We start from the raw sequence: 22,199 nt of genomic DNA on the forward strand, positions 1-22,199 counted from the left end.
ACGTGTCAGCTGTCCAGTGAACGTTTTCGATAGTAACATGAGTGAGCTGGGCGACAGAACCATCGGGCTGTGGAATCTAAAGAGACGTCTCAAGACGTCTGGCTTGAGATCAGATGAAGGAATGTTTCAATCGGATCCAAATCATCCAGAGCTATTTCGTGAAGTTTGCTGGATGGTTAAGGATCCATGAACAAGTCTGACCAGTGCACGTAAGTCGCCTGTTAAGCCTCATCTGAGTCATTGACTGTGAGAGGCTTTTAACTTGTGTGTAGAAATAGAAATCGGAGAGCCAACGATCGAGTTGTGAGCAAGTAGCAAGTGAACAAAGTAACGGTCGGGGCTCAGTCCGTTTATCTGCGTAGTGTAGCCAGTGTTACTCTGAAATATGAATCACCCAGACGGCACCTGTTGACATAAGTATATAAGTGTAAGTCGTGAAGGAGACCATGTTATCATGTAGTATGCAGAAGGCTATAGGGTAGACCAAAAGAAGGAAGACAGTCCTCATCGTATGAATATCACCGCGACCGAGTCAAGAATCTACAACGAACACGGGACCTTGGGCTTTAAAGTCTTAAACCCTGTCGATGTCCGAGTCGTCCATCTTACCCTCGGATCCTCCAGCACGTCCGACGCATTAACCCTCTCCTCAATCCCACAGCTCAAGCACACCGACTGCTCAACGCTCCAGTGTTTCGAATGCGTAATGTTCATAGCCGCAGTCTACGCTGAAATGTGGGTGCAGACCAGAGGATCAAGAGAGAGACGTTATCGTTACGTTGGCTCATGCGCATCGAGGAAAAAATGCTCACAAGAATCACCGCAACCTCCCTCGTAGGCAATGGAAAGACTAGTTCGATGCGGGCCGACGACGGACAAGGTAAAATCCACAGCATCCTATGAGGTATGATGGTTCCTCTGTGTTGGGAACAGAACTTTGCCCTTGAGCAGTTTGTGTTGATCTTCCCCCTGCAACTTGTCCTTGCGGTGTTGGACTCTCGCCTATCTTGCTCACACGTCGCATAGCTGCTTCTGCTTCTGCGTCGGTTTCAGGGGTTATCCCGTATCTCTGCAAAGATATCAAAGAGGGACATGTGTTGGTGATGACGAACCACTTACATCTTCATCACGGCAAGGAGCAACATCGACGGGACGCCTGGAGATTCTCACAGGAAATGAGCTGAAATGCAATCGCCGAGGCTGAAGCTGAATTGTTCGGGGCGAATTTGAAGGTCGAGTGCTGGAGCGCAGGAAGCCGAATAAGCTGTGCAGACCAAGCGGAGATGACCTGTCTGCTGAGCGAGGAGGCGTGCGGTTTGTGTGATCGCCGAAGAAGTCATTGCCCTGAACAGGCGTCAGGATAGATAGAGCTCAGAAATGATCGCACTGGACACACATATCTTGCCGAGCCTCTATTGTTGGTTTGCCGTCTAGGCGCAATAGAGATCTTATGAGACAAATGAGCGAATGATAGGGTATTCGCGGTTTTGTAACAAGCTCACGTCTCTAGGTCGAGTTGCACGTCCCTGATAAAGAAGTGAGATGAGGCATGAAAGAGAAGACAGGTGACTCACCTTGAGCTTCACGTTAGGATCGGCATTGTCCTGACCGACACACAAGATCGCTTAGAAAAGAGCATGATGAAAGCGACGTATACACGCACGTCAATCCCACGAGCATGCTTGAGTGCCGCTTCCAGACTCCATACATAGATTTTTGGATTCGGCCCCCTGATAGCACTGGCAAAGTATTGTCCATCAGAGGACATGACAACAATCGAGATCTGATCGTCGTGCCAAAGTGGGTCTCCAAGTTGCTGATTCGTTTCGAGGTCCCAGATGTGAACTGAGTAGTCGTATGATGCACTGACAAGATGGCATCCATCGGGAGACAGACAAATGGATTCAACAAAGTTAGTATGACCCTGAAAAACGACGAGTTCTTCCCCGTCGATCGATTGCCATTTTCGGATGGTGAAATCAAATGAGGCAGAGAAGATGTATGCCCCATCCTTGGACCAACATATCGATCTCACCGACTCTTCATGTCCCTTCATCTCGATAAGCAGCATGCCGTCTTTTGACCACACCCGGATCATTTTGTCCTCACTGCCGCTCGCGAATTTGTCACCTTGTGGAGAGTATTTGACTGTCCGCACAGTTTTATCACTTCCATTTATGGGTTGTGCAATTTGTCTGCCAGTGGCAGGGTTCCATTGTCGTATAGCGCCGTCGGCAAATCCACCTGCTACCTCCACCCCATTCGGAGACCAATCAAGGCACCTCACTCCAACATCATTCCCCTCCCACGGGTTACCGACCACGCTCCTCTCCTTTACATTCCACAGCCGTACTCTGCCATCATAGCTTCCACATACGACCATTGTTTCATCCAACGGCATCGTCATTGCGGTTACTCGCTTTCCATCACCATCACAACCCTTTCCTACTGGCTTTCCATCTCTTGTCCACTGGTGAATTGAACCATCGCCCGAGGTACTCATTATATTGTCACTGGTGCCCAACCAGGCAAGGGTCCTGTTAAACGAGTTGTCGCATTTGATGATGCCCTCTGGCATCAAACTCCCTGCTGTACGTTCTGGTGTTGGCTTCTTCCACGATGTGGTCTGAGTATTGTGGTTGACGAAGTAGGATCGACCAAGCGGCGAGATGTGCCATTCGCATCCAGGAATGAGCGACTCCCAGAGGTTATCTATGCTCGATCCTGAGTTCCTCGCTCTCATCGCACTTTCGTTGCTCACCTAGTCGCACCCCTGGTAATGGTTGCACTGCATACATGAGGAGTGCGTCATCGCGATAATACGGTCCGTCATCATCATGGAACTCTGTCCACATAGGAGGGAGCGCCTCATTCCCTCCTGCTCGATGTTCAGTCGGTCGATTGGTTTCACAATGTGCTCGCTCACCTTGCCAAAGTGCATCCTGGCGGTGCTGTGCACCATAAGCCGGCGGATTCTCAGAGGGCTTCATGGGAGCAATAGGTCCTGATGGGTCTGACAGCAGTCCTTGGTCCGCCTTTCTCCGTCTCGCTGACGTGCTTGACTCGGCTGTTTTGTTCAGCACGACGACGATTGGGGACATTGGTGGTAGTGGAGGTAGTGAACACACCTGCTAGATATGCTGTTTCGCATGCTGTATTTACAGGCGCCTTGCTTAGGCGATGACGTGTGCTGCTGATGTGTTAGTTCTAAAATAGATCAATCGCTCACCGCCCTCTCCCAATCCCTGTGCTCTCCAGACGTGGAGACCATGTACATTGTACATTGAAACTTGACCTTCACAAAACAGTATACTATCTAATAGACACTGGACACACAAAAATGATTATGGTGATATCAATATCGTAGCGGCGCCTGTGCGCCAGTCCCAGACTCCGATCTTGACCAGTTTGCTTTAAGTTCACTGTGGCAGGGCCAGGCACTGCGGCTATGTACTGAAGCTCCACTAATACTCGTAGTCTTGGTTTTTGGATTCGGATCTCATCCTTGGCTGGAATTTGAAATCACGGAGCCGGTCAGCGGCATCTCCTGCGGACGAACATCGCGTCCAAAAGTTCCAGAGATGATCATGAGATGCTCCTGGATGGTCAACTTTAGATAATGTAGATAGGGAGGGCAAACACGAACGAACGTAGTACTGCAGTACGTTGAGTCGGTGGCCAGAACACAGAGTTTGGAGAAGCTTGTCCAACTTGAAGTGAACAATGGTCACGTACGGCGAGTCTATGTAGCTACGCTCTTGATTCGATTAACCATTCCGAGACGACAATCCAAGACGAGTTGCAACACAAAATAAGTGCGTGCAATGCTGTGGCCAGCAATAAATTTGAACACCTTCCGAAGTCAGAGGATCGCGGATGACGATTCCGTCACATAGAACGGATTCTGCGTTGTCTGTCATTGAAGCAGTAATGGCTGATGGTGGATGATGTAAGGATAGACAGGTAACTGCCAATTATCAGCACAGAGCGGTTTACACAGAGAACGTTTGAACATTACTGGGTATGCCGAGTTTCATTGTCAAACCTGAAGGTCACTGCCGCCAGTCACTTGACATGCTTGCTTCTGGCATGTGTGAGGTTGCGAGAGTGGCAGATGAGCATCGTCGAATGTGATGCGTGGGCTGAGGATGGGCCAGAGTCAGTGTGTTGACCGGTGAGTGATGGGGAGCAGAGCTTGTAACACGATATTGGGACATACTGAGCGGACATTTGATTCAGCGTTGCAGCAGAAACGAATTGGCGCAAATGAGAGAAGAGTTCACGCGCTTGCACCACGTCTACCTCCACGTTTTTGGCGTGAGTTCAACGCGGAAGGCAGGGAATAGAAGCTCGATCCCATTGGTGTTCACCGTCCAGCAGGCTCGTGAATACTTCTCCATTCACAGTCGGCTGCACGTATGAGCACAGAGTCAGTAGGAGGATCCATGACGGTATGATATCAAAATGATACCGGAGCTCTTGCCAGGAGATTTGGCAATGTCAGATGTAGTCTGTATAGAAGTTATGAATCGTTGTTTGCAGGTAGATGAGTGCACATTGAGCTAACTACAGCTGTGAGCCCCGTCGTGAGCGTTACTGGTTGGACGATCCAGACGGATTTGGTCAATACGCTCCAAGCGTCATCGCGGAGGCATCCTCAGCCTGCCATAAGACCAGTGTAAGTAGGAGCAGAAGAACATTTTGCACCAGTGCGGCACGTCTGAAAATGAATCGATGTCAACCGACTCGAACGATGTGCCGTTTTGGCCGTATACTGCGATATGGCAGGCTGCTCTCTAGGTGGACGTCGAGTGACATCAACTCTCCTGTTCTGGTAATTTGACAATAGCAAGGTGCTGTCAGGCGTCAGATTATCAAACCAAGAACGACAGATGAGAAGATCCACGTTACAATAAACTTGCGCGTATGGCTACGACACCAACTTGAACCACTGGACCATGGATTGGTGTCGGCGTATGAAAAAAAAGGTACTGTCGCAAGAACTGTGTGACAACGTTTGAGCGGCGTAAATGGTCTTTCTCGGGGACGTTGTTGTCGTGACTGACTGGGAAATTGGAGACAATCGACGAGGTCCTTAATGGTGTACTAGTAGAGCATGTAGGACTTGACTCGGACGCGAACATGAACGTGGTCACGTGCAGCGCCTATTGGCTTCCTCATGTACGTTCTACTTCAGTGAAGTTCAGTCATTCCTACATCTTCTAGCAACAGTACTCTCCGAACAAGCTTCAAACACAGTCAATGATCATGTGTTCTCTCTATATTACTCCTCCGTATCCGATAACCTCCAAAAATCCGAGTCGTAGAAGACCAGCGCTCCCGTGAACGATTTGAAAATTTGAATGCGGTCGCGTGCAGCGTTCAATGTGATCGTCTACCACACTTCCTGCATGGCTTCCTCAGGCTCTGAATCGTGCACGTTCTACCATATTCCACTCATTCGCTGCATCTACTAACAACAGTTCAATATCCCGCGTCGACCTCTTTGTCCCTTCTCTTCTCCGCATACCGACTGCAATACCTCCCGATATCGCAGAAGACCAGCACAATCCTATTCATGCCTTTGTAAATTTGAGTCCCTCCTTCTTTCCCTTCGCATTCATCACGATGATGAATTTTCTGGTCCGACTCATCGGTATGCAGAATCGTGCTGACCAACCATACAGATACTGTTTCTCCTTGACCCTCATGTCCGATGCTCGCTCACCATCTGCACTCTATCCTTCGCACGTTCGTAAGTCTGTCTGTCCCTCTTCAAGTTCATTTCGCTGACCCTAAACTGTTGAACGACGTCAGCAGGCACCGCCGTAGGTTCACCATCAGTTAGTGGTCACCCTTCCTCCGTCACATTTATAGAGCGCGGAGAAGACGACTGGTATTCTTGATGCACTCATGGTACTTGCGTGGCTCGATTTCTGGGTTCTTAATACCCGTCATGTCGAAGAGATTATATTGCTCCCTGGTCAGGTTGTTAGCAATTGAGTAACTCACGTCTTAGACCGAGCTGCAAGCTCCCTGTAAAGAAGTCAGGTGAGGTATCAAAGAAGAAAGATGACTCTCGTCAAGGGTTCGCGTCGGAAAGGTCTTACCAACCGGATGGCTGTAGATTCACCAGACACGAGATGCAGGCTGACAAAGTCAGTATGCATTGCTGGGGCACAACTAACGTACATTGTTCAAATTGCTTGTCACATTGTAGCTAGTATCTAGCACCATACTAAACCGTCAGACTGCTTATCTAGCCCCACCGCGCAACATAGTAAGAGAGTCCTACGGGTTGTATACTTCAAACGAGACGATGCGGTTTGAAAAATAATAAACTAGTCGGGATTTATGACGACACGAGGGACGTACACGGCTGGGGGCAAGACGTGATCCATAAGAAAAGTGCGAGAGCGAGCAAAGAGAGAGATAAGAGAAAACTCGAGAGAAAGAAACATTTATACGACCTCCTGTCTGCGACGTGGAACGCGCACGACTGGCCAACCGCAGCAGATGACTTCCAAGGAAAATTCTCCAGGCTCGCCAGCTGAGCTTTGCGTTTGCGTTGGTCGGCCCTGAGGTCCATGTGTCCCCGATGCAGCTTGATCTTGTGCTGTTGAGATGCCGACATTGTTGCTGCTCGTACGTCGCATGGCTGCTTCTGCTTCTGCGTCGGTTTCAGCGATCATGCCGTATCTCTGCAAAGATATCAGAGAGGGACATGTAATGGTGATGACGAACCACTTACATCTTCATCACGGCAAGGAGCAACTTGTTCAACGGGGCGCCTGGAGATTCTCACAGGAAATGAGCTGAAATACAATCGCCGAGGCTGAAGCTGAATTGGTCGGGGAGAATTTGCAGGTCGAGTGCTGCCAGTGGAGGGCAGGAAGCCGAATAAGTTGCGCAGACCACGCGGAGATGACCTGTCTGCTGAGAGAGGAGGCGTGCGATTTGTGTGATCGCCGAAGAAGTCATTGCCCTGAACAGGCGTCAGGATAGACAGAGCTCAGAAATGATCGCACTGGACTCACATATCTTGCCAAGCCTCTGTTGTTGGTTTGCGGTCTGGGCGCAAGAGATATCTTATGAGACAAATCAGCGAATGAACAGAGTATTCACGATTTTATAACTAGCTCACGTATTTAGGTCGAGTTGCACGTCCCTGATAAAGGAGTAAGATGAGGCATGAAAGAAAAGACAGGTGACTCGCCTTGAGCATCACGTTGGGATCCGCATTGTCCTGACCGAGACACAAAATCGCTTAGAAAAGAGCTTGACGAAAGCGATGTATACACGTACGTCAACACCACGAGCACGCTTGAGTGCTGCTTCCAGATTCCATACATAGATTTGTGCATTGGGTCCATAGACAGCACTGGCAAAGTATTGTCCATCAGAGGACATGGCAACTACCAAGATATGATTATCGTGCCAAAGTGGGTCTCCAAGTTGCTGATTCGTTTCGAGGTCCCAGATGCGAACTGAGTAGTCGTATGATGCGCTAACAAGGTGGCATCCATCGGGAGACAGACATATGGATGAAACAGGGAGGGTATGACCATGAAAAACGACGAGTTCTTTCCCGTCTATCGATTGCCATTTTCGGATGGTGTAATCAAATGAGGCAGAGAAGATGTATGCTCCATCCTTGGACCAACATAACGATGTCACCCAGTTGTCGTGTCCCTTTATCTCGATCAGCAGCTTGCCGTCCTTTGACCACACCCGGATCATGTTGTCATCACCGCCGCTCGCGAATTTGTCGCCTTGTGGAGAGTATTTGACTGTCTGCACACCTTTATCGCTTCCCTTTATGGGTTGTGCAATTTGTCTGCCAGTGACCGGGTTCCATCGTCGTATAGTCCCGTCCTCCAATCCACCTGCTACCTCCGCCCCATTCGGAGACCAATCAAGGCACTCCACATATGCGTCATTATTCCCCTCCCACAAGTTACCGACCACGCTCCCCTCCTTTATATTCCACAGCCATACTCTGCCATCATAGCTTCCACATACGACCATTTTTTCGTCCACAGACATCGCCATTGCGCTTACTCGGTCTCCATCACCATCGCAAGACTTTCCTACTGGCTTTCCATCTCTTGTCCACTGGTGAATTGAACCATCGTCCGAGGTACTCATTATATTGTCACTGGTGCCCAACCAGGCAAGGGTCCTGTTGAACGAGTTTTCGCATTTGATGATGCCCTCTGGCATCAAACTCCCTGCTGTACGTTCTGGCGTTGGCTTCTTCCACGATGTGGTCCGAGTATTGTGGTTGACGAAGTAGGATCGACCTAGTGGCGAGATGTGCCATTCGCATCCAGGAACGAGCTCCTCCCCGGGGCCATCTATGCTCGATCCTGAGTTCCTCGCTCTCATCGCACTTTCGTTGCTCACCTAGTCGCACTCCTGGTAATGGTCTGTGCACTGCAAACATGAGGAGTGCGTCGTCGCAATAAAGTGGTCCGTCATCAAAATGGACCTCTGTCCACATAGGTGGGAGCGCCTCATTCCCTCCTGCTCGATGTTCAGTCGGTCAATTGGTTTCACAATGCACTCGCTCACCTTGCCAAAGTGCATCCTGGCGGTGCTGTGCACCATAAACCGGCAGAATCTCAAAGCGCTTCAGGGGAGCAATAGGCGCTGATCGGTCTGACAGCAGTCCTTGGTCCGCCTCCCTCCGTTTCGCTGGCGTGCTTGACTCGGCTGTGTTGTTCAGCATGACGACGATTGGGGACGTTGGTGATAGTGGAGGTAGTGAACACACCTGCTAGATATGCTGTTTCGCATGCTGTATTTACAGGCGCCTTGCTTAGGTGATAACCTGTGCTTCTGATGTGTTAGTTCTAAAATAGATCAATCGCTCCTCGCCCTCTACTGATCCTTGTGCTCTCGAGACGCGGAGACCATGTACATTGTACATTGAAAAGTCGACCTTCACAAAACAGTATACCATCTAATTGGACGAGTTTGAAGGGCCATCGTCCTCCGTCGTCCAGTGTAAACATGAGGTTGTTGAGAGTTGTCGAGGCCTCACGATCTTGCGCATATTTAAATGAAACCATTAGAAGAAAAATCAAGGATAGAAGAAATCAACCTGTATTACTTGCTTCAAACGACTTTGACAAGTACCTTGATCCATTAACCAGGTGATAATTCCGCACACAATCAAATCAAACCCCAACGGAATCACATCAGCTGAAAATTACAAATCTACTCTTACAGCGAAATATTCAAGGAAGATCTACATAGAAAGAAAAAAAAACGATCAATGTTCATCATATACTCACTGCGACAACTCCGATAGGTGAGTTACCTGCTTTCTGTGTATAGATTCAGGCCTCGGGACCGGAATTTGTCCTGAGGTGCGGTAGACGCAGAGGTAGCCACAGAGGTAGTCGTAGTGGAGGCAGCACCGCGACGGCCTTTAAGATAGTCGACAACAGGTAATATCATCAAAAACAAGATGGTGCAGCAAATGGTGATCGGGATAGCGATGAAGCAAATGATGTAGGTGGGACAGTCAACTGTTGATAAGATAGAAGTGAGAGTAGGGGGTGTTTCCCCCTCTCCGGACGTAGGCGGGCCAGTAGTAGCCTTGTCACGAGTCGGGACGGTTGCCGAAGGGCGGATGACACTTGCTGTCATGGGTGACGTTTTCCGAGAAATCTCCCGGGGCCGTAGCTCACGGACCCCGGTCCTGAAGAATCGGAAAACTTGTTCTGGCGGTACCGGCCCGAAAAATCGCTGGTCGTCCACGCTGAGAAATGTGTACTTGAACAACGCGCACTGAGAGGAAGTGAAGCCGCGGAAAGTAAGCGAGGTTCCAGGCCTGAGGACAGCATTGTAGACATATGCCAGCTCTTGCTTCGCTCCGGGACCGTCAACCACCAGACTCTCGCACTTGTGAGATCCCGAAAGCATATGGGGAACTGAAGCAAAGAGACAAAGGGTGTCCCGATAAGAGTTCACGTTGATGCGCATGTGCTTTGCGAGGAGAGCGAGGTGAAAGGTCGATGTGCAGTGTTTAGCGAGCAGGCAGATACCATCCAGATCCACATGCGTAAGACTGTCCCAGCGCTTGATAAGAGCTCGGAAAGCACCACGGAAAGCAAGAACACGAATAGGTCGGACCGCTGATTTTGCGGATCCTTCCCTGCGTAAGCCTGACTTGGATTGACCGGAAGGAACTTCAGAGATCCATTCGAAATGCTGTGGCTTGAGGCTCGATAAGAGATCGAATAACGGCGAGTCCACCCTTAGCCAGCGGGCGTGTGCGGCTGTATCCGCGGCAAGTTGCCGGTAAAGCTCTGGAGTAGGTATGCTCGACAACAGTGGGACCCCAGCGTTGAAACGAAACCTCAGGGTGCGAAGGTTTGGAAAAGCGGTAGCAGCACTGAGCACGCTGGGTGCTGGAAGGGTCTGGCGTTGAGATGATGGTAAGAAATTGATTTCTATGCACTTGACGTGTTCCCTATCGGCAGCTGTAAGAGTCGCCTGATTCGGGGAAATGCAATGGTGCATGAGGTGCAAGACAGAAAGCTCCGAGTGTAAGACGATCGTCGACAGGAATATGGGTTTTGCCAATGAAAAAACGCGCCGGTTGATCATGATCGCGTTGATAGTGCATTGGTTCGTGTAGTCGAAAACAAGGCAGAGAATGTGGTTCAAAACAATGTCTGGGAGAGTAGTCAAGAGATCGAGATGCCTTGGAAATTATGGGGTTAGGCAATTGTTTCAATCATAATTGGGTTTTCAAACCTGCCACCGTCATTTGAAGATTCAGCAGGCGCCATCATGGAAAGAGCGCTGAGCAGGCGGTAGTATGTGATGAAGGTGTCCACTGTCCAAGATTTGAGTTCAACGGCTCACCAATGTCACGTGATGTGCACTTCAAAATTACTCGCACTTCAAAATCTTGATTCTGCTCTACCACAGGGAACTCAGTAAAGCTTGCACATCTTGTACTCTTTAAGCTCTTGTACGGTATTAAAGGGTTCTCCGAGCATAGAACTAGAGGAACCCAGCTTGTCCTGCTAAATCCGTCACATCGCAAACGAGCGTCACGTTGATTCAAGGGTGGCCAACACGATTAAATGGCGATAATGTTTGACAAGGGCGCCGGATACGTTCGGAACGTACGGAACACCCGTTCCACCCCACTGGTCCCCGCAACTGAATCCATCCAATTTGCAAGTCGTGCTTAGGCTTATTCATTGATCATATCAAGCCTATCTGTGGTCATCCGGACTTGGCCCAGTGGACACCTCCATCCAAAATTAGCTGTTCACAAAATTAGGCCTTAGGAGTAAGTGAACTATCATTATACACTTGCGAGGTCAGCTGATAGCCTCGTATATAAAGCAATCGTTCTCTTCGCGGATTGTCTGAACACTGAACTCAATCCCGTATCCGCTTGACCATAACATGCGTGCATACTTCTTCGACAACCTTGAGGGTGACCAACGTCTCCCACATGACTCCGGCATGGAGGTTTCAGACGAGGTTTTGAAAACCATTGGTGTTTTGCACTGGCACATTCCCGTTGATGCCGAGGGCAAGTATGAGCAAGAGATTGCTCTTATTGCGAAGGAAAGGAATTACAAGAACCACGATGTTGTCGCTATCAGCAAAGAGGGCCTTGGTGATGAATATGAAACGAAGATCAAGAGCTTCTACCACGAGTAAGCTTCGTCTGTCCGATGTGTACCATGTACTTATCTGATATCTCAGACACATGCACGAAGATGAAGAAATCAGATACCTACTTGAAGGCACCGGCTTCTTTGACGTTCGTGGTATGTAGTAACTTGAACCCGGGGGCTTTTTATGAGATTAACGCTATGCAGAACACTCCAGTGAATCCTGGATTCGTTGCCATATGGGTGCTGGTGACCTCTTGGTCCTCCCTGCGGGCATTTACCACCGCTTCACCCTTGATATGGGTAACCGCGTTAGGACCATGAGACTGTTCAAGGTTTGCTCTCAGTCTGTGTTCGTTTTTATATTCTGACCGTCCCTGCGCTCCAGGATGAGCCCAAGTGGATTGCGCACAACCGTGGCCACCAAACGGATGCTAATCCCTACCGCTTGGAGTACTTGAAGAGCATTGAGGTCCAGTAAATCAACGTGCCTATGGTGGAGCATATGATGTATATTATGAATGAGATATCAGTGTCAACATCGCAATTTGTAGCGTTTCAGAGCGATGAGCATCGGCGGGTTAATTGGGAATCCACCACTCAACTTATCGCGGCCTTGAATCCGCTATCTTGGGCAAGTAGCGTTCTGTCTCCACAATAAGCATATGGGGACTTGCAAACGTACCCCGCATGAGAATGACCAAGTTGACGCTCACTCGAATGTCACGGGATGTGCGCAAATCAAGGCTTCCCTTGTAATATTGGGCACTAGTAGTATCTCGAAGTAAGTACTGAAGTACTTCAGCCAGTAGCTATATTGAATGTGGACATTCCATAGCATCATAAAACATACGAAAGCAAAACTAATAGCGATACAGCATCTATGACCCTCCAGCAATACAGTTACAAAACACCGCGGATTAACAAAACAAAACTCGTAACGTGCGTAAGAAAATGGTATCCAGAATATTGTCCGGAATGGTCATCGGATAAGAACAAATTGCGATTGGGTATGACAATGGTGGTCTGCATCGAGCTGGACCGTGAGACGCGGGAAGCGTCAGAAAGGAGCGTGGGGCGCTCATCAATCGCAGGAGCGCGAAGAAATGGGAATGGGAGTAGAGGGTTTGATCATAGGCAGCCGTAGCGGCATACCCTGGCCTCGACGTCTTCTTCAGGAGTAGGTTCGCGTTCAGAGAAAGCTTCTGCAACTGGCATAGCCTCGCGCTACAAAAATAAAGCATAAGCGACTTGGTCATTTTGGATCAAATCCAGGAAGACTTACAGCAGCGAACTCTGTGTTAGCAAGTGCAACAGCTGCAGGAGCTGCGACGGGTACAGGCGATGCCAATGCTACATGACAGAAAACGTCAATGTCACAAACATGTCAGGATGTCACAAAAAAACCCACCTAAAGCAGCAAAGCAGGCGATAACGTAGATGGGAGTGAACTTGGTCAACATGATGTTTTTGGGAGTGGTTTATTGTTCTGTTGACTTTTGGAAAGTAAAGTTCAAGGAGTCAGAACAAAAAGCGCTAGATGGAAGATGTATTCTGAGCGCAGAACAATAAGAGATGAGCTTGTCGAGTCATGAAGCCTGTTCGATAACGTCTTTATACCACCCTTGCGTGAGGGCTATCAGCTCCTTTGACACTGCCAAAGGAGGCTGGTCTAAAAGCTAACGACCGCATTTGGGGAGTAGCTTCAATCCTAATTAGGACGTTAGCTTGTTCGTCAGTGCACTACGATTCTTAAAATAACTTTTGCGATTAGTGCCTGCGTGTGCAGCCTCGGCACGCGTGCGGCGAGAACCTCGAGAAGCACAATATTGAGGGACGTGATACCGGCGGTGGGACGTATTTGGGTGTCCCCTTGTTAACTGTGAGGACAAATTCAAATTTGCATCCGGTCGCCGGTACCCTAGTGCTCTGATCTACAGCACCTGCCTTTTTGGGATCAAGGGGATATGTCTGTCCGACTCTGTCGGTGAGAGTACCTTCACGGTTGTGCGAAGTACTCTGTCTTGGTTTTCACTATCAACACCACAGCTCACGGCCTAGGGGAAGGTACAACTAATGACGCACTCCATAAGTCGAATGAATTTCTGTACTGCTTTCTGGAAAATGCGGCAATTTGGCTCGTAACGCCACACTAACGCTATATGTTGTGCCTAGAAGACTCGATAGCCCGAGGTAGATAGCTATCTAACGCCACGGTAGTAGTACCCTCGTGTTCCATAGCTGTAGTTTGTAGGTCCAGGTAGTCTAGTCTGTCGACTGTATAGCAATATTAATGATGAACAATGATCGATATAAATTTCATCAGCGAGCTCAATAACATCACCGTTGATTTACGTTAGCATCTGTCTTACCCGGTCCATAAAACAGATGTGCTGCTTGCAGAAGGTCTTGAACACTGATGCTGACAGATTTGGGCATCTCGGCAGGTTACGGTTTTGCCCAGTCATTAATTTATATTGGAGAGTTTGCACCAATAGATGACAGAGGCTAGTATATTCAGAGGACACTAAATTTGACACAGGCTACAAGACAGGGATATATATATATATAGCATTTCTCAGTCGCATCGAGCGAGAGTCCGTCAGAACGAAATGAAAGGATAGACTATCAAATACATAGCAGAAAAACAAAAACAGAGGGGAAAGTGACAAATGAGCGGACGGTGAAATGACACCAGCCCTCCAGATATTACTGGAAGGAATAGATGTAGTGGATACACGCCTATCACTTCTGAAATGAGCCAGGAAGCTATCACATACGATATCAAATGCGCCCACCGGAGAAAAAAAAATCAAAGGCACCCATAACGACAGAGGCGTGCCTCCAGTTCGTCGTCGGGATCGTCGACGAGTATGGAGGGATCCGCAGTGTGTTCTGCATCTTCGTCTCGGGCCAAGACACCAGTGGCTTCACGCAGCTCCACATCGGGAGCAGGCTCACGTGTCAATATATTCACTTCGAGCCAAGGCTCGCGCTGCACATGTTTCTCGTTCAAGAACCTTACAACACACGAAAACGAAAAAGATGACTTACCGCGACGACATCCATAAATAGAGTGATACCCTCACTGGGTGGAAGAACGATGGGGATGGGACTTGCACGCGCAAGAAGGGATACTGAACGAAGTGTTTAATCAAATGGTAGTGGTGCGGATGATAATGCAAATACGAACAGCAAGAAAGCAGAAAGATGGCAAAGACCGAGACCGAGAAGGAGAAGAGTTTCGGTGCCATGACTTGTATGCCTGCGTCTGAAAAAAAAACGAATGTAGAGGTTGTTGGAGAAACCCGAGCCACAGAACTTGAATACACAAAACAAGATAGCGGCAGCACAGTAATAAGAATGTGCGAGTGAAGGATAGGACGTGACGCTTTGCTTGCGCAACACAAAGAAATTGCCTGCTGTTAAAGAGACCTTTGTAGGACCTTTTTATCTTTGTGCGGTCGACGAAACAAGGCTATCGCGTTTTGCAGTATCTTCCCGGGACCTGAGGAGAGCTTGATGGACATGCGGCCGGCACCAGAACTCGATCTGGACCTTCGTTTCAGCGTTCAGGAATAAGCATGTGTGCCATTGGCCCATTGCTGATCCCTTTTGTGAATTGTGGACCCGTTGCAACATGTTTTGTACTTCTATGGTGGAACGTCATCCGTGTGTGTATCCAAGAGGTGGCCCGGACTGTCAACAGTGAGATTTAAATCAGCCTCGGGATCAAAAATTGGCCAGAATAGATGTGGTGTGGTAAACGTCGACGTCAAAGACTCGGAGTCAAAAACTGAGAAAAACAACACCTGCCGTAAAGGCACTCTTTCATCGACCAAAACAGAACAAGACACATGGGCGTCTGTAGTGCACGTGCAAATTTAGCTCGATGCCGCATTGATCCTTTACTTCACGTGCACAAGCATATGTTCGAGAGGCTTCGCAAATTATTAGCTTAGCTAGAGGCTCGACCTCGTTTTGCCGCCCGTTGAAGTCACTACTAGGAGAGGCACCTCAATTGGTCGGTACCTTCACTCGTTCTCCGGTAAGGACGATATCAATACCGGGGTCAATCCCACTCGAGCATTCCCTTTGAATGTCAAGTGCGCATGCTACATAATAGGTGGCGTGCATAGAAACCACTGACACTTGGTAGGTCCACACTTTATTCTTGAACGTTTGAACCAAGGAGGAATTTCTGTTTGAGATGCTGAAAGACACAGCAATAACAACGTATCTTGAATACAACATTCGTAAGTAGCGTACAGCCTTGAACAAGTCGTAAATGAGTCGTGGCGTCGTTGAAAAAATTGGGCGTCTAAAGAATGAAACCACGCAAACGTCGTCAAGGGTGTGAATCGTATGTAGCCAAAGTATGTGGTTCAGTACACAACCGCCAACACACATGCCGCTAGACTAAAACCTAGACAAGACATTGTGAATATCCCAACAACGCGCTGCAGCCCAAACCATGCGTAAGTGACGATGCCAAGAAGCGCCAAGATGAAGCCAAGGCTGCTTAGCGCGAAAGTCATATAATAGCAACGAGTCAGGAGATCTAGTGGGGGAGTGATCGTCCTCGAGTGAAGCCGGAGGTTCGAGGGTGTTTGAAGAAGGTAATGTATAGCATACAAAGGAGGGACGGCTCTGATCAAGAGCTGCTTTCCGTCAATGCTTTCGTAGCGTTCGCCATGGTCGTGGTGTTTCATAACGGAAGAGGGATCTGCATCAACGATCTCGTATCGAATGAGAGCAAAACACGCCACATATCCCAGAATTGCTAAGGCAAGCCATTAGTGCCTTGTGGTTCACCGAATCATCCAGACACTCACAAGAACAGACATGGAAGACGAGAGCACCAGCAAAACAAGCATACACGAATTCCTGGGATTGCGTGCTTGTGATAAGTTTCACCCCCGACGTTGTAGAGGCGGAGCTAAGGGTGAAGAGTTGACCATCGATCGTAGTGAGAAATGTCGTCTGATGGGTTGCTTCAGCAACATGTAACCAGAGTCACTTGAGCAATGGCTTACTATGACAGTGAGCGTCTGGAGTCGTTGCATCCAGGCTGCAACAAGCGACGAGTGATCTCCCGTGGTTGGTTTTTTTGCATCCTTTTCAGTCTTGCCGCGAACTTGTTCATCACGTTGAACATCTGTGCATTGTCAAGAACTCTGCTGGATTAAGGATGTGATGAAATACATACCCATACTGGATCCGGGGTCTGCTCGTTCGAGGTCTCCTTGACCAGACATGGAATCTGTGGTGTTTTCAAAGGGTGTGTTCACGAGAACAAAGTTGTGGGCCGCGTGTCCTTGAAAATCGAGCGCCTGCAGAATCCAGTTAGTGGATACAAGCTGGCCACAAGATTCCTTACGAACGTTCAATAAGTACTGAGTACTGAGTGTCCACGCTTGACAAGACTTCTCGAACTGACCTATTATATACGTGTTACGCCCCAAAGCGCTAAACGCTTCTCTAACAGCAAGGAAGTCGATTAATCAACCGGTTGCGCCGCTGCGGATGTCTTGGCATTGATATTACGGAAACAACATAATTCTGGAGGCGGAGAGATGTGGAGCCAACTTTGACGGACAAGTGATACATAATGGCATTGATGCGGGACGCTCGGGGGCGGTATATATGCTTATCGATTATTCATGGGCCATGGCGCGCTGTCGGTCAGAATTAGAATACCTATCGGCTGTCAAAATGGCAGTTCAGAAGAGCGTGAAGAGCGGATATCACCATCAGTGTGATTCAGTCGACGTCGTGAAGTCCAACGAAGAAGATAAGCAGATACTCACCATGATCCACAAGCCACGCGGAAGATTCAACGTGTCTACATGGCAAACCGTGATGCATCGCGGTCATGTTTGCTCGCATTGGCCAGATGATGTCTGTCTATGGTCACGACACGTTGATGGAAGACACCACAGAAGAGTTCACGCGTCAGACGTTAATTTGGAAATCGGGAAAAGCCGACACTATGACGTTCTCCACCGCGGTAGCCTGAGCGCTGATCGTATGTAAGATTTTGCGATGGTATCTAGACAGGATTTCCAACGAGGCCTATGACAAGTCGCCGGTGCTATGAATGCATCTATCACATTCACCGTAGCTGTGGACACCATATCCCGAAAAAAATGGAGAAAGACCACCTGGCTGCTACTTATTTATATCGCCAATGCGTAATCAGATGTCGTCAGATTCCATCAAAGAACGCAACAACATGTACAGCCTTGACATCGGTAACGAGTGGAATTTCCCGTGTCACGTGATTGACAAGGACCCGCGAGGAGACAGGGAGTCGGAGACGGGGATCTCGGGCCCATATACATGCACATCATCCCACCTGGTATTCGCAAGCCGCCCCTCGCTGAAATACGCCATGCAAGCAAACTTAGTGTTCACGAGATTCACTTCATCATCGCCAACTGGTTATACGCTAGGTCTATTGCATTACGAGAAGACTGTCGGTGCCGACACCAACCAGCTGTCAAACTACGTGGTTTACAGTACCGCCCATACACATGCCACGATACTAACACCGAGACAAGCTGTTGCGAATATCCCGACAACCTGCCGTAGTACTACCCATGAATAACTGGCGATACCAAGAAGTGCCAAAATAAAGCCAACACCACCTAGTGCCAAAGTCGTAAAATAACACCGAGTCAGGAGATCCAGCGGTGGAGTAGATGTCCTAGATTTAACCTGGAGCCCCAAGGGCATCTGAAAAAGGTTGTTTACAACATCTAAAGGATAGATGGGTCTAAGCAGACGCTGTGAATGATCTCAGGGTGATGTAAAGCAGGATTAGAAAATTTGCCTACCTCGGCGTTCTTTGCATCAGCAGGAGCTATATCAACAATCTGATATCGAATGAGAGCAAAAGATGCCACATATCCCAGGATCGCTGAGTCAGCTCGTAAGCGCCTCGCGCTTGGTCGTATCATCTCAGCACTCACCAGCACAGACATGGAAGATGAGGGCACCAGTAAAACACGCATACACTAATTCCTGAGATCCCAGGCTTGCATCAAGCGTCACCTCCGACGGTGTCGAGGTAAGCACGAAGAGTTCTCCGTCGACCGAAGCGAGAAATGTTGTCTGACAGTTCATTCCAGAAACATGCAACAAGAGTCACTGAACAATGGCTTACTATGAGGGTGAGCATTTGGAGCCGTTGCATCCAGGCTGCCACGAGCGCTGAGTTATCTCCTGGGGTTGTTGTGGCATTTCCGGTTGCGACCTGCCCTTCACGTTGGCCACCTGTCATATTTCTCAAGAAAACTGCTGGATTGATAAAACGTCATTAACAGCATACCATCACTTGCGCGTTGGGTACTAGGCCCAGGTTCTGCCCGTTCGAGGTCTCCATCCATATTCGGCTGACCAGACATGACCTGCAGCGTTGCGAGAGTCTTTAAGGATTGAGGGCCTGAAGCATCCGATTAGTGGATGGTAAACTGGCCACGGGAATCCTCACGACCCTGAACGTTCAGCACTGAGTATATATGCACTGTCACGGTTCTTGACTGGCCCACGGCTGACAGGACTTCTCAAACACACCTTTTTAATAGGCTTTGCGGCGCATGCTTCACCAACAGCACAAAACCGATTGGGAAATCAATTGATCTCCGGAATCACGGTGGCAGGTTGGATACCTTGGCGCCGATGCTTATCAAAAGATTCGAAAGAGCATAATTCTGGGGGTGGGGCAAGCTTCGATTCAGGTGGAATGGGGATGAATGGATCATGGGAATGCGGCAGATTTGCTTAAGGACAGTCACGGTATCAGCCGCCAGTGATAATTAATGGGGTGTGCTTTGCAAACCCAATGGTGACGATCATGGCTGGACTTCAGTACTTTCCAGTACCACCCCGATTCGCCAGAGTGCTCGTTGCCAACTTGCTGGCCCTGCTGGGGGTAAACTCGTGACCTTTTTTCTTCCAGAAAACATCGATCGGACTTCCAAATAAATTGGCAAACTTGTTTATTATATCATCCGCATGGCGCCTCGAATGTGCATGATAGACTTCAACGTTTCAACTGCAAGGGATGTCTAAAGAAAAAATCAAGCGTCGGCGTTTCATACGGCTATCAGATGCATGGGGATTCGGATTCTCTGCACTCTCGTTTTGAATTCTTCAGGTGGCGCAGCTTGGAATCCAACCGGGCATACTGATTTCCACAACTAGCGCACTCCCGGGCCGTTTTGTCGTTCAAGTGAACTGCAACGACGGTATGCTCTCCTTCTTTGTCTTCTTCCCGCAGTCGTCCCAGCTGCACGATATCTGATTTTTGTTGCCGCCAGGTTTGACACTGAGCTATTTGGAGGTGCTTCGCCGCCTCAGACTTTTCGACAATTGCAGGACCTACGCCAACGGCACAAAAAGCCATCCGGATCATCCATCAACGACGAACGCTCACTCACTCTCTTTTGGCCAGGACGAAGTAGGCAAAAAAAGTTCAATTCCGCCGCAAAGACTAGAGAGCTGGAGTTCTGCGCGCAAGGTTGGATGTCGTAGGATCAGGCTCTCTGTCATACTTCTTACGCATTCTGCTGGATCTATAGAATGTTATTGTGTGCAAACCATCATCCTCGTGCTGGGTACTAGGCCCAAGTCTTGCTCGCTCGAGGTCTCCATTCATGTCTGGTTGACCAGACTTGGCCTGTAGCGTTCACCACGGATCAGTGGGCGTGTTTCCTGAAGGAATCGGAGCGCCTGGAGCATCCAATTAGCGGATGATAACTTTTTTTCACAGAAATCCTCGCGGGCCTTGACTGGGCCTACATCTGACGAGACTTCTCGGACGAACGTACCTGTTATATGCTTGCGGCGAACGCTTCGCAAACAGGAAAGAATTGATTGGGAAACCGACCACTGTGGCCCGCTGTTTTTGGCGCCGATGTTACCGAAATAACTTAATTTTAGGGGTGGGGCAAGCTCTGAACGCCGCAGGGCAGGGTCTATAGATCATGGGAATGCGGCAAATGGTAAGCGGGACAGCATCAACCGCCAGCGATACAAGCTCGGATCTTTCCTGCTAGCTTACTGCACGACCCTGAAGAGTTTGAGGCACATATCCAGAGGTCGGTGGTCATGCATAGCATCTTATCTGGAGGTTGATGCTTTGGATAGATTTGTTGCGACAATAGTCATGGAGATTACATATGGATATGAAGTGCAATCAGAAAACGACTCGTATGTTTTTGCCGTGTCAGAATTGAACGCAATCCTTACGAAAGGGCTCACTCCTGAGAGATCAGCTATTCTCTTGGCATTTCCTTTTTGTAAGTTGGTGTCGAATCGATCAGGTGCACTAGCGAAAAAAACACCTAAGCAAGGCGCCTGTAAATACAGCATGCAAAACGGCATATCTAGAAGGTCTGCTCACTACCTCCACTATCACCAACGTCCCCAATCGTCGTCGTCATGCTGAACAAAACGGCCGAGTCAAGCAAGCCAGCGACACGGAGAGGGGCGGACCAAGGACTGCTGTCAGATCTATCAGAACCTATTGCTCCCCTGAAGCCCTCTGAGAATCCGCCGGCTTATGGTGCACAGCACCGCCAGGATGCACTTTGGAAAGGTGAGCGAGCACATTGTGAAACCAATTGACCGACTCAACATCGAGCAGGAGGGAATGAGGCGCTCCCTCCTATGTGGACAGAGTTCCATAATGATGACGGACCACTCTATCGCGACGACGTACTCTTCATGCATGCAGTGCACAGACCATTACCAGGAGTGCGACTAGGTGAGCAACGAAAGTGCGATGAGAGCGAGGAACTCAGGATCGAGCATAGATGGCCCCTTGGAGTTTCTCGTTCCTGGATACGAATGGCACATCTCGCTACTAGGTCGATCCTACTTCGTCAACCACAATACTCGGACCACATCGTGGAAGAAGCCAACGCCAGAACGTACAGCAGGGAGTTTGATGCCAGAGGGCATCATCAAATGCGACAACTTGTTCAACAACACCCTTGCCTGGTTGGGCACCAGTGACAATATAATGAGTACCTCGGACGATGGTTCAATCCACCAGTGGACAAGAGATGGAAAGCCAGTAGGAAAGTCTTGTGATGGTGATGGAAACCGAGTAAACGTAATGGCTATGCCGTTGGATGAAACAATGGTCGTATGTGCAGGTTCAGATGGCAGAGTACGGCTGTGGAATATAAAGGAGGGGAGCGTGGTCGGTAACCCGTGGGAGGGGAATAATGTTGGATTGTGGTGCCTTGATTGGTCTCCGAATGGGTTGGAGGTAGCAGGTGGATTGGAGGACGGCACTATACGACGATGGAACCCGGCCACTGGCAGACAAATTGCACAACCGATAACGACTGGTGATAAAACTGTGCGGACAGTCAAATACTCTCCACAAGGCGACAAATTTGCGAGCGGCGGTGATGACAAAATGGTCCGGGTGTGGTCAAAGGACGGCAAGCTGCTGATCGAGATAAAGGGACATGAAGACAGGGTGACATCATTGTGTTGGTCCAAGGATGGGGCATACATCTTCTCTGCCTC

The 22,199-nt window shown here is 49.0% G+C and overlaps 7 protein-coding genes across 7 annotated transcripts; 2 read left to right on the forward strand and 5 right to left on the reverse strand.

Annotated features, from left to right (window-relative positions):
* Window positions 1-5,709: 5,709 nt before the first annotated feature.
* On the forward strand, window positions 5,710-6,003 carry DEU56DRAFT_907789 (uncharacterized protein; the record flags this gene model as incomplete). Its single annotated transcript, XM_041356936.1, has 3 exons — window positions 5,710-5,755; window positions 5,821-5,828; window positions 5,878-6,003. The coding sequence occupies 3 exons, from the start codon at window positions 5,710-5,712 to the stop codon at window positions 6,001-6,003; spliced, it is 180 nt and encodes a 59-aa protein (XP_041213830.1).
* A 3,207-nt stretch (window positions 6,004-9,210) lies between these two features.
* Window positions 9,211-10,845, reverse strand: DEU56DRAFT_774925 (uncharacterized protein). The gene is made up of 2 exons (XM_041351637.1): window positions 10,771-10,845; window positions 9,211-10,717 (listed from the first exon to the last, which is right to left on the reverse strand). The coding sequence occupies exons 1-2, from the start codon at window positions 10,806-10,808 to the stop codon at window positions 9,322-9,324; spliced, it is 1,434 nt and encodes a 477-aa protein (XP_041213831.1). The 5' UTR covers window positions 10,809-10,845; the 3' UTR covers window positions 9,211-9,321.
* A 97-nt stretch (window positions 10,846-10,942) lies between these two features.
* Window positions 10,943-12,216, forward strand: DEU56DRAFT_898258 (Acireductone dioxygenase ARD family). The gene is made up of 4 exons (XM_041356459.1): window positions 10,943-11,693; window positions 11,743-11,807; window positions 11,859-11,986; window positions 12,040-12,216. The coding sequence occupies exons 1-4, from the start codon at window positions 11,437-11,439 to the stop codon at window positions 12,130-12,132; spliced, it is 543 nt and encodes a 180-aa protein (XP_041213832.1). The 5' UTR covers window positions 10,943-11,436; the 3' UTR covers window positions 12,133-12,216.
* A 166-nt stretch (window positions 12,217-12,382) lies between these two features.
* On the reverse strand, window positions 12,383-13,346 carry DEU56DRAFT_977048 (uncharacterized protein). Its single transcript, XM_041359630.1, has 3 exons — window positions 13,063-13,346; window positions 12,937-13,004; window positions 12,383-12,878 (listed from the first exon to the last, which is right to left on the reverse strand). Exons 1-3 carry the CDS (start codon window positions 13,112-13,114, stop codon window positions 12,783-12,785), a joined length of 216 nt encoding a protein of 71 aa, XP_041213833.1. The 5' UTR covers window positions 13,115-13,346; the 3' UTR covers window positions 12,383-12,782.
* Window positions 13,347-14,150: 804 nt separating this feature from the next.
* Window positions 14,151-15,165, reverse strand: DEU56DRAFT_481792 (uncharacterized protein). Its single transcript, XM_041346432.1, has 4 exons — window positions 14,845-15,165; window positions 14,706-14,788; window positions 14,450-14,646; window positions 14,151-14,399 (listed from the first exon to the last, which is right to left on the reverse strand). The coding sequence occupies exons 1-3, from the start codon at window positions 14,903-14,905 to the stop codon at window positions 14,464-14,466; spliced, it is 327 nt and encodes a 108-aa protein (XP_041213834.1). The 5' UTR covers window positions 14,906-15,165; the 3' UTR covers window positions 14,151-14,399; window positions 14,450-14,463.
* Window positions 15,166-16,036: 871 nt separating this feature from the next.
* Window positions 16,037-16,909, reverse strand: DEU56DRAFT_751944 (uncharacterized protein; the record flags this gene model as incomplete). Its single annotated transcript, XM_041349595.1, has 4 exons — window positions 16,037-16,434; window positions 16,487-16,634; window positions 16,688-16,809; window positions 16,861-16,909. The coding sequence occupies 4 exons, from the start codon at window positions 16,907-16,909 to the stop codon at window positions 16,037-16,039; spliced, it is 717 nt and encodes a 238-aa protein (XP_041213835.1).
* A 1,158-nt stretch (window positions 16,910-18,067) lies between these two features.
* DEU56DRAFT_481878 (uncharacterized protein) lies at window positions 18,068-18,923 on the reverse strand. The gene is made up of 4 exons (XM_041346433.1): window positions 18,626-18,923; window positions 18,491-18,573; window positions 18,302-18,440; window positions 18,068-18,236 (listed from the first exon to the last, which is right to left on the reverse strand). The coding sequence occupies exons 1-4, from the start codon at window positions 18,777-18,779 to the stop codon at window positions 18,199-18,201; spliced, it is 414 nt and encodes a 137-aa protein (XP_041213836.1). The 5' UTR covers window positions 18,780-18,923; the 3' UTR covers window positions 18,068-18,198.
* Window positions 18,924-22,199: the final 3,276 nt, after the last annotated feature.

The sequence above is a fragment of the Suillus clintonianus genome (genome assembly GCF_016758775.1).
Source record: "Suillus clintonianus strain FC179 chromosome Unknown DEU56scaffold_6, whole genome shotgun sequence".
Lineage (NCBI taxonomy): Eukaryota > Fungi > Basidiomycota > Agaricomycetes > Boletales > Suillaceae > Suillus > Suillus clintonianus.

What these genes read in the sequence shown, in the direction of transcription:
- DEU56DRAFT_481792 (XM_041346432.1), bottom strand. Translation starts at nt 14,905, where the DNA reads ATGGCACCGAAACTCTTCTCCTTCTCGGTCTCGGTCTTTGCCATCTTT. An exon ending in CATCTTTCTGCTTTCTTGCT is followed by an intron (nt 14,789 to 14,844) that starts GTTCGTATTTGC and finishes CACTTCGTTCAG; the next exon opens with TATCCCTTCTTGCGCGTGCA. An exon ending in TATTTATGGATGTCGTCGCG is followed by an intron (nt 14,647 to 14,705) that starts GTAAGTCATCTT and finishes AAACATGTGCAG; the next exon opens with CGCGAGCCTTGGCTCGAAGT.
- DEU56DRAFT_774925 (XM_041351637.1), bottom strand. Translation starts at nt 10,808, where the DNA reads ATGATGGCGCCTGCTGAATCTTCAAATGACGGTGGCAG. An exon ending in TCTTCAAATGACGGTGGCAG is followed by an intron (nt 10,718 to 10,770) that starts GTTTGAAAACCC and finishes ATAATTTCCAAG; the next exon opens with GCATCTCGATCTCTTGACTA.
- DEU56DRAFT_977048 (XM_041359630.1), bottom strand. Translation starts at nt 13,114, where the DNA reads ATGTTGACCAAGTTCACTCCCATCTACGTTATCGCCTGCTTTGCTGCT. An exon ending in CGCCTGCTTTGCTGCTTTAG is followed by an intron (nt 13,005 to 13,062) that starts GTGGGTTTTTTT and finishes TCTGTCATGTAG; the next exon opens with CATTGGCATCGCCTGTACCC. An exon ending in CTAACACAGAGTTCGCTGCT is followed by an intron (nt 12,879 to 12,936) that starts GTAAGTCTTCCT and finishes TTATTTTTGTAG; the next exon opens with CGCGAGGCTATGCCAGTTGC.
- DEU56DRAFT_898258 (XM_041356459.1), top strand. Translation starts at nt 11,437, where the DNA reads ATGCGTGCATACTTCTTCGACAACCTTGAGGGTGACCAACGTCTCCCA. An exon ending in CGGCTTCTTTGACGTTCGTG is followed by an intron (nt 11,808 to 11,858) that starts GTATGTAGTAAC and finishes AACGCTATGCAG; the next exon opens with AACACTCCAGTGAATCCTGG. An exon ending in GGACCATGAGACTGTTCAAG is followed by an intron (nt 11,987 to 12,039) that starts GTTTGCTCTCAG and finishes CCTGCGCTCCAG; the next exon opens with GATGAGCCCAAGTGGATTGC.
- DEU56DRAFT_481878 (XM_041346433.1), bottom strand. Translation starts at nt 18,779, where the DNA reads ATGAACTGTCAGACAACATTTCTCGCTTCGGTCGACGGAGAACTCTTC. An exon ending in CTGATGCAAAGAACGCCGAG is followed by an intron (nt 18,441 to 18,490) that starts GTAGGCAAATTT and finishes GATCATTCACAG; the next exon opens with CGTCTGCTTAGACCCATCTA. An exon ending in TTTTACGACTTTGGCACTAG is followed by an intron (nt 18,237 to 18,301) that starts GTGGTGTTGGCT and finishes GTACTACGGCAG; the next exon opens with GTTGTCGGGATATTCGCAAC.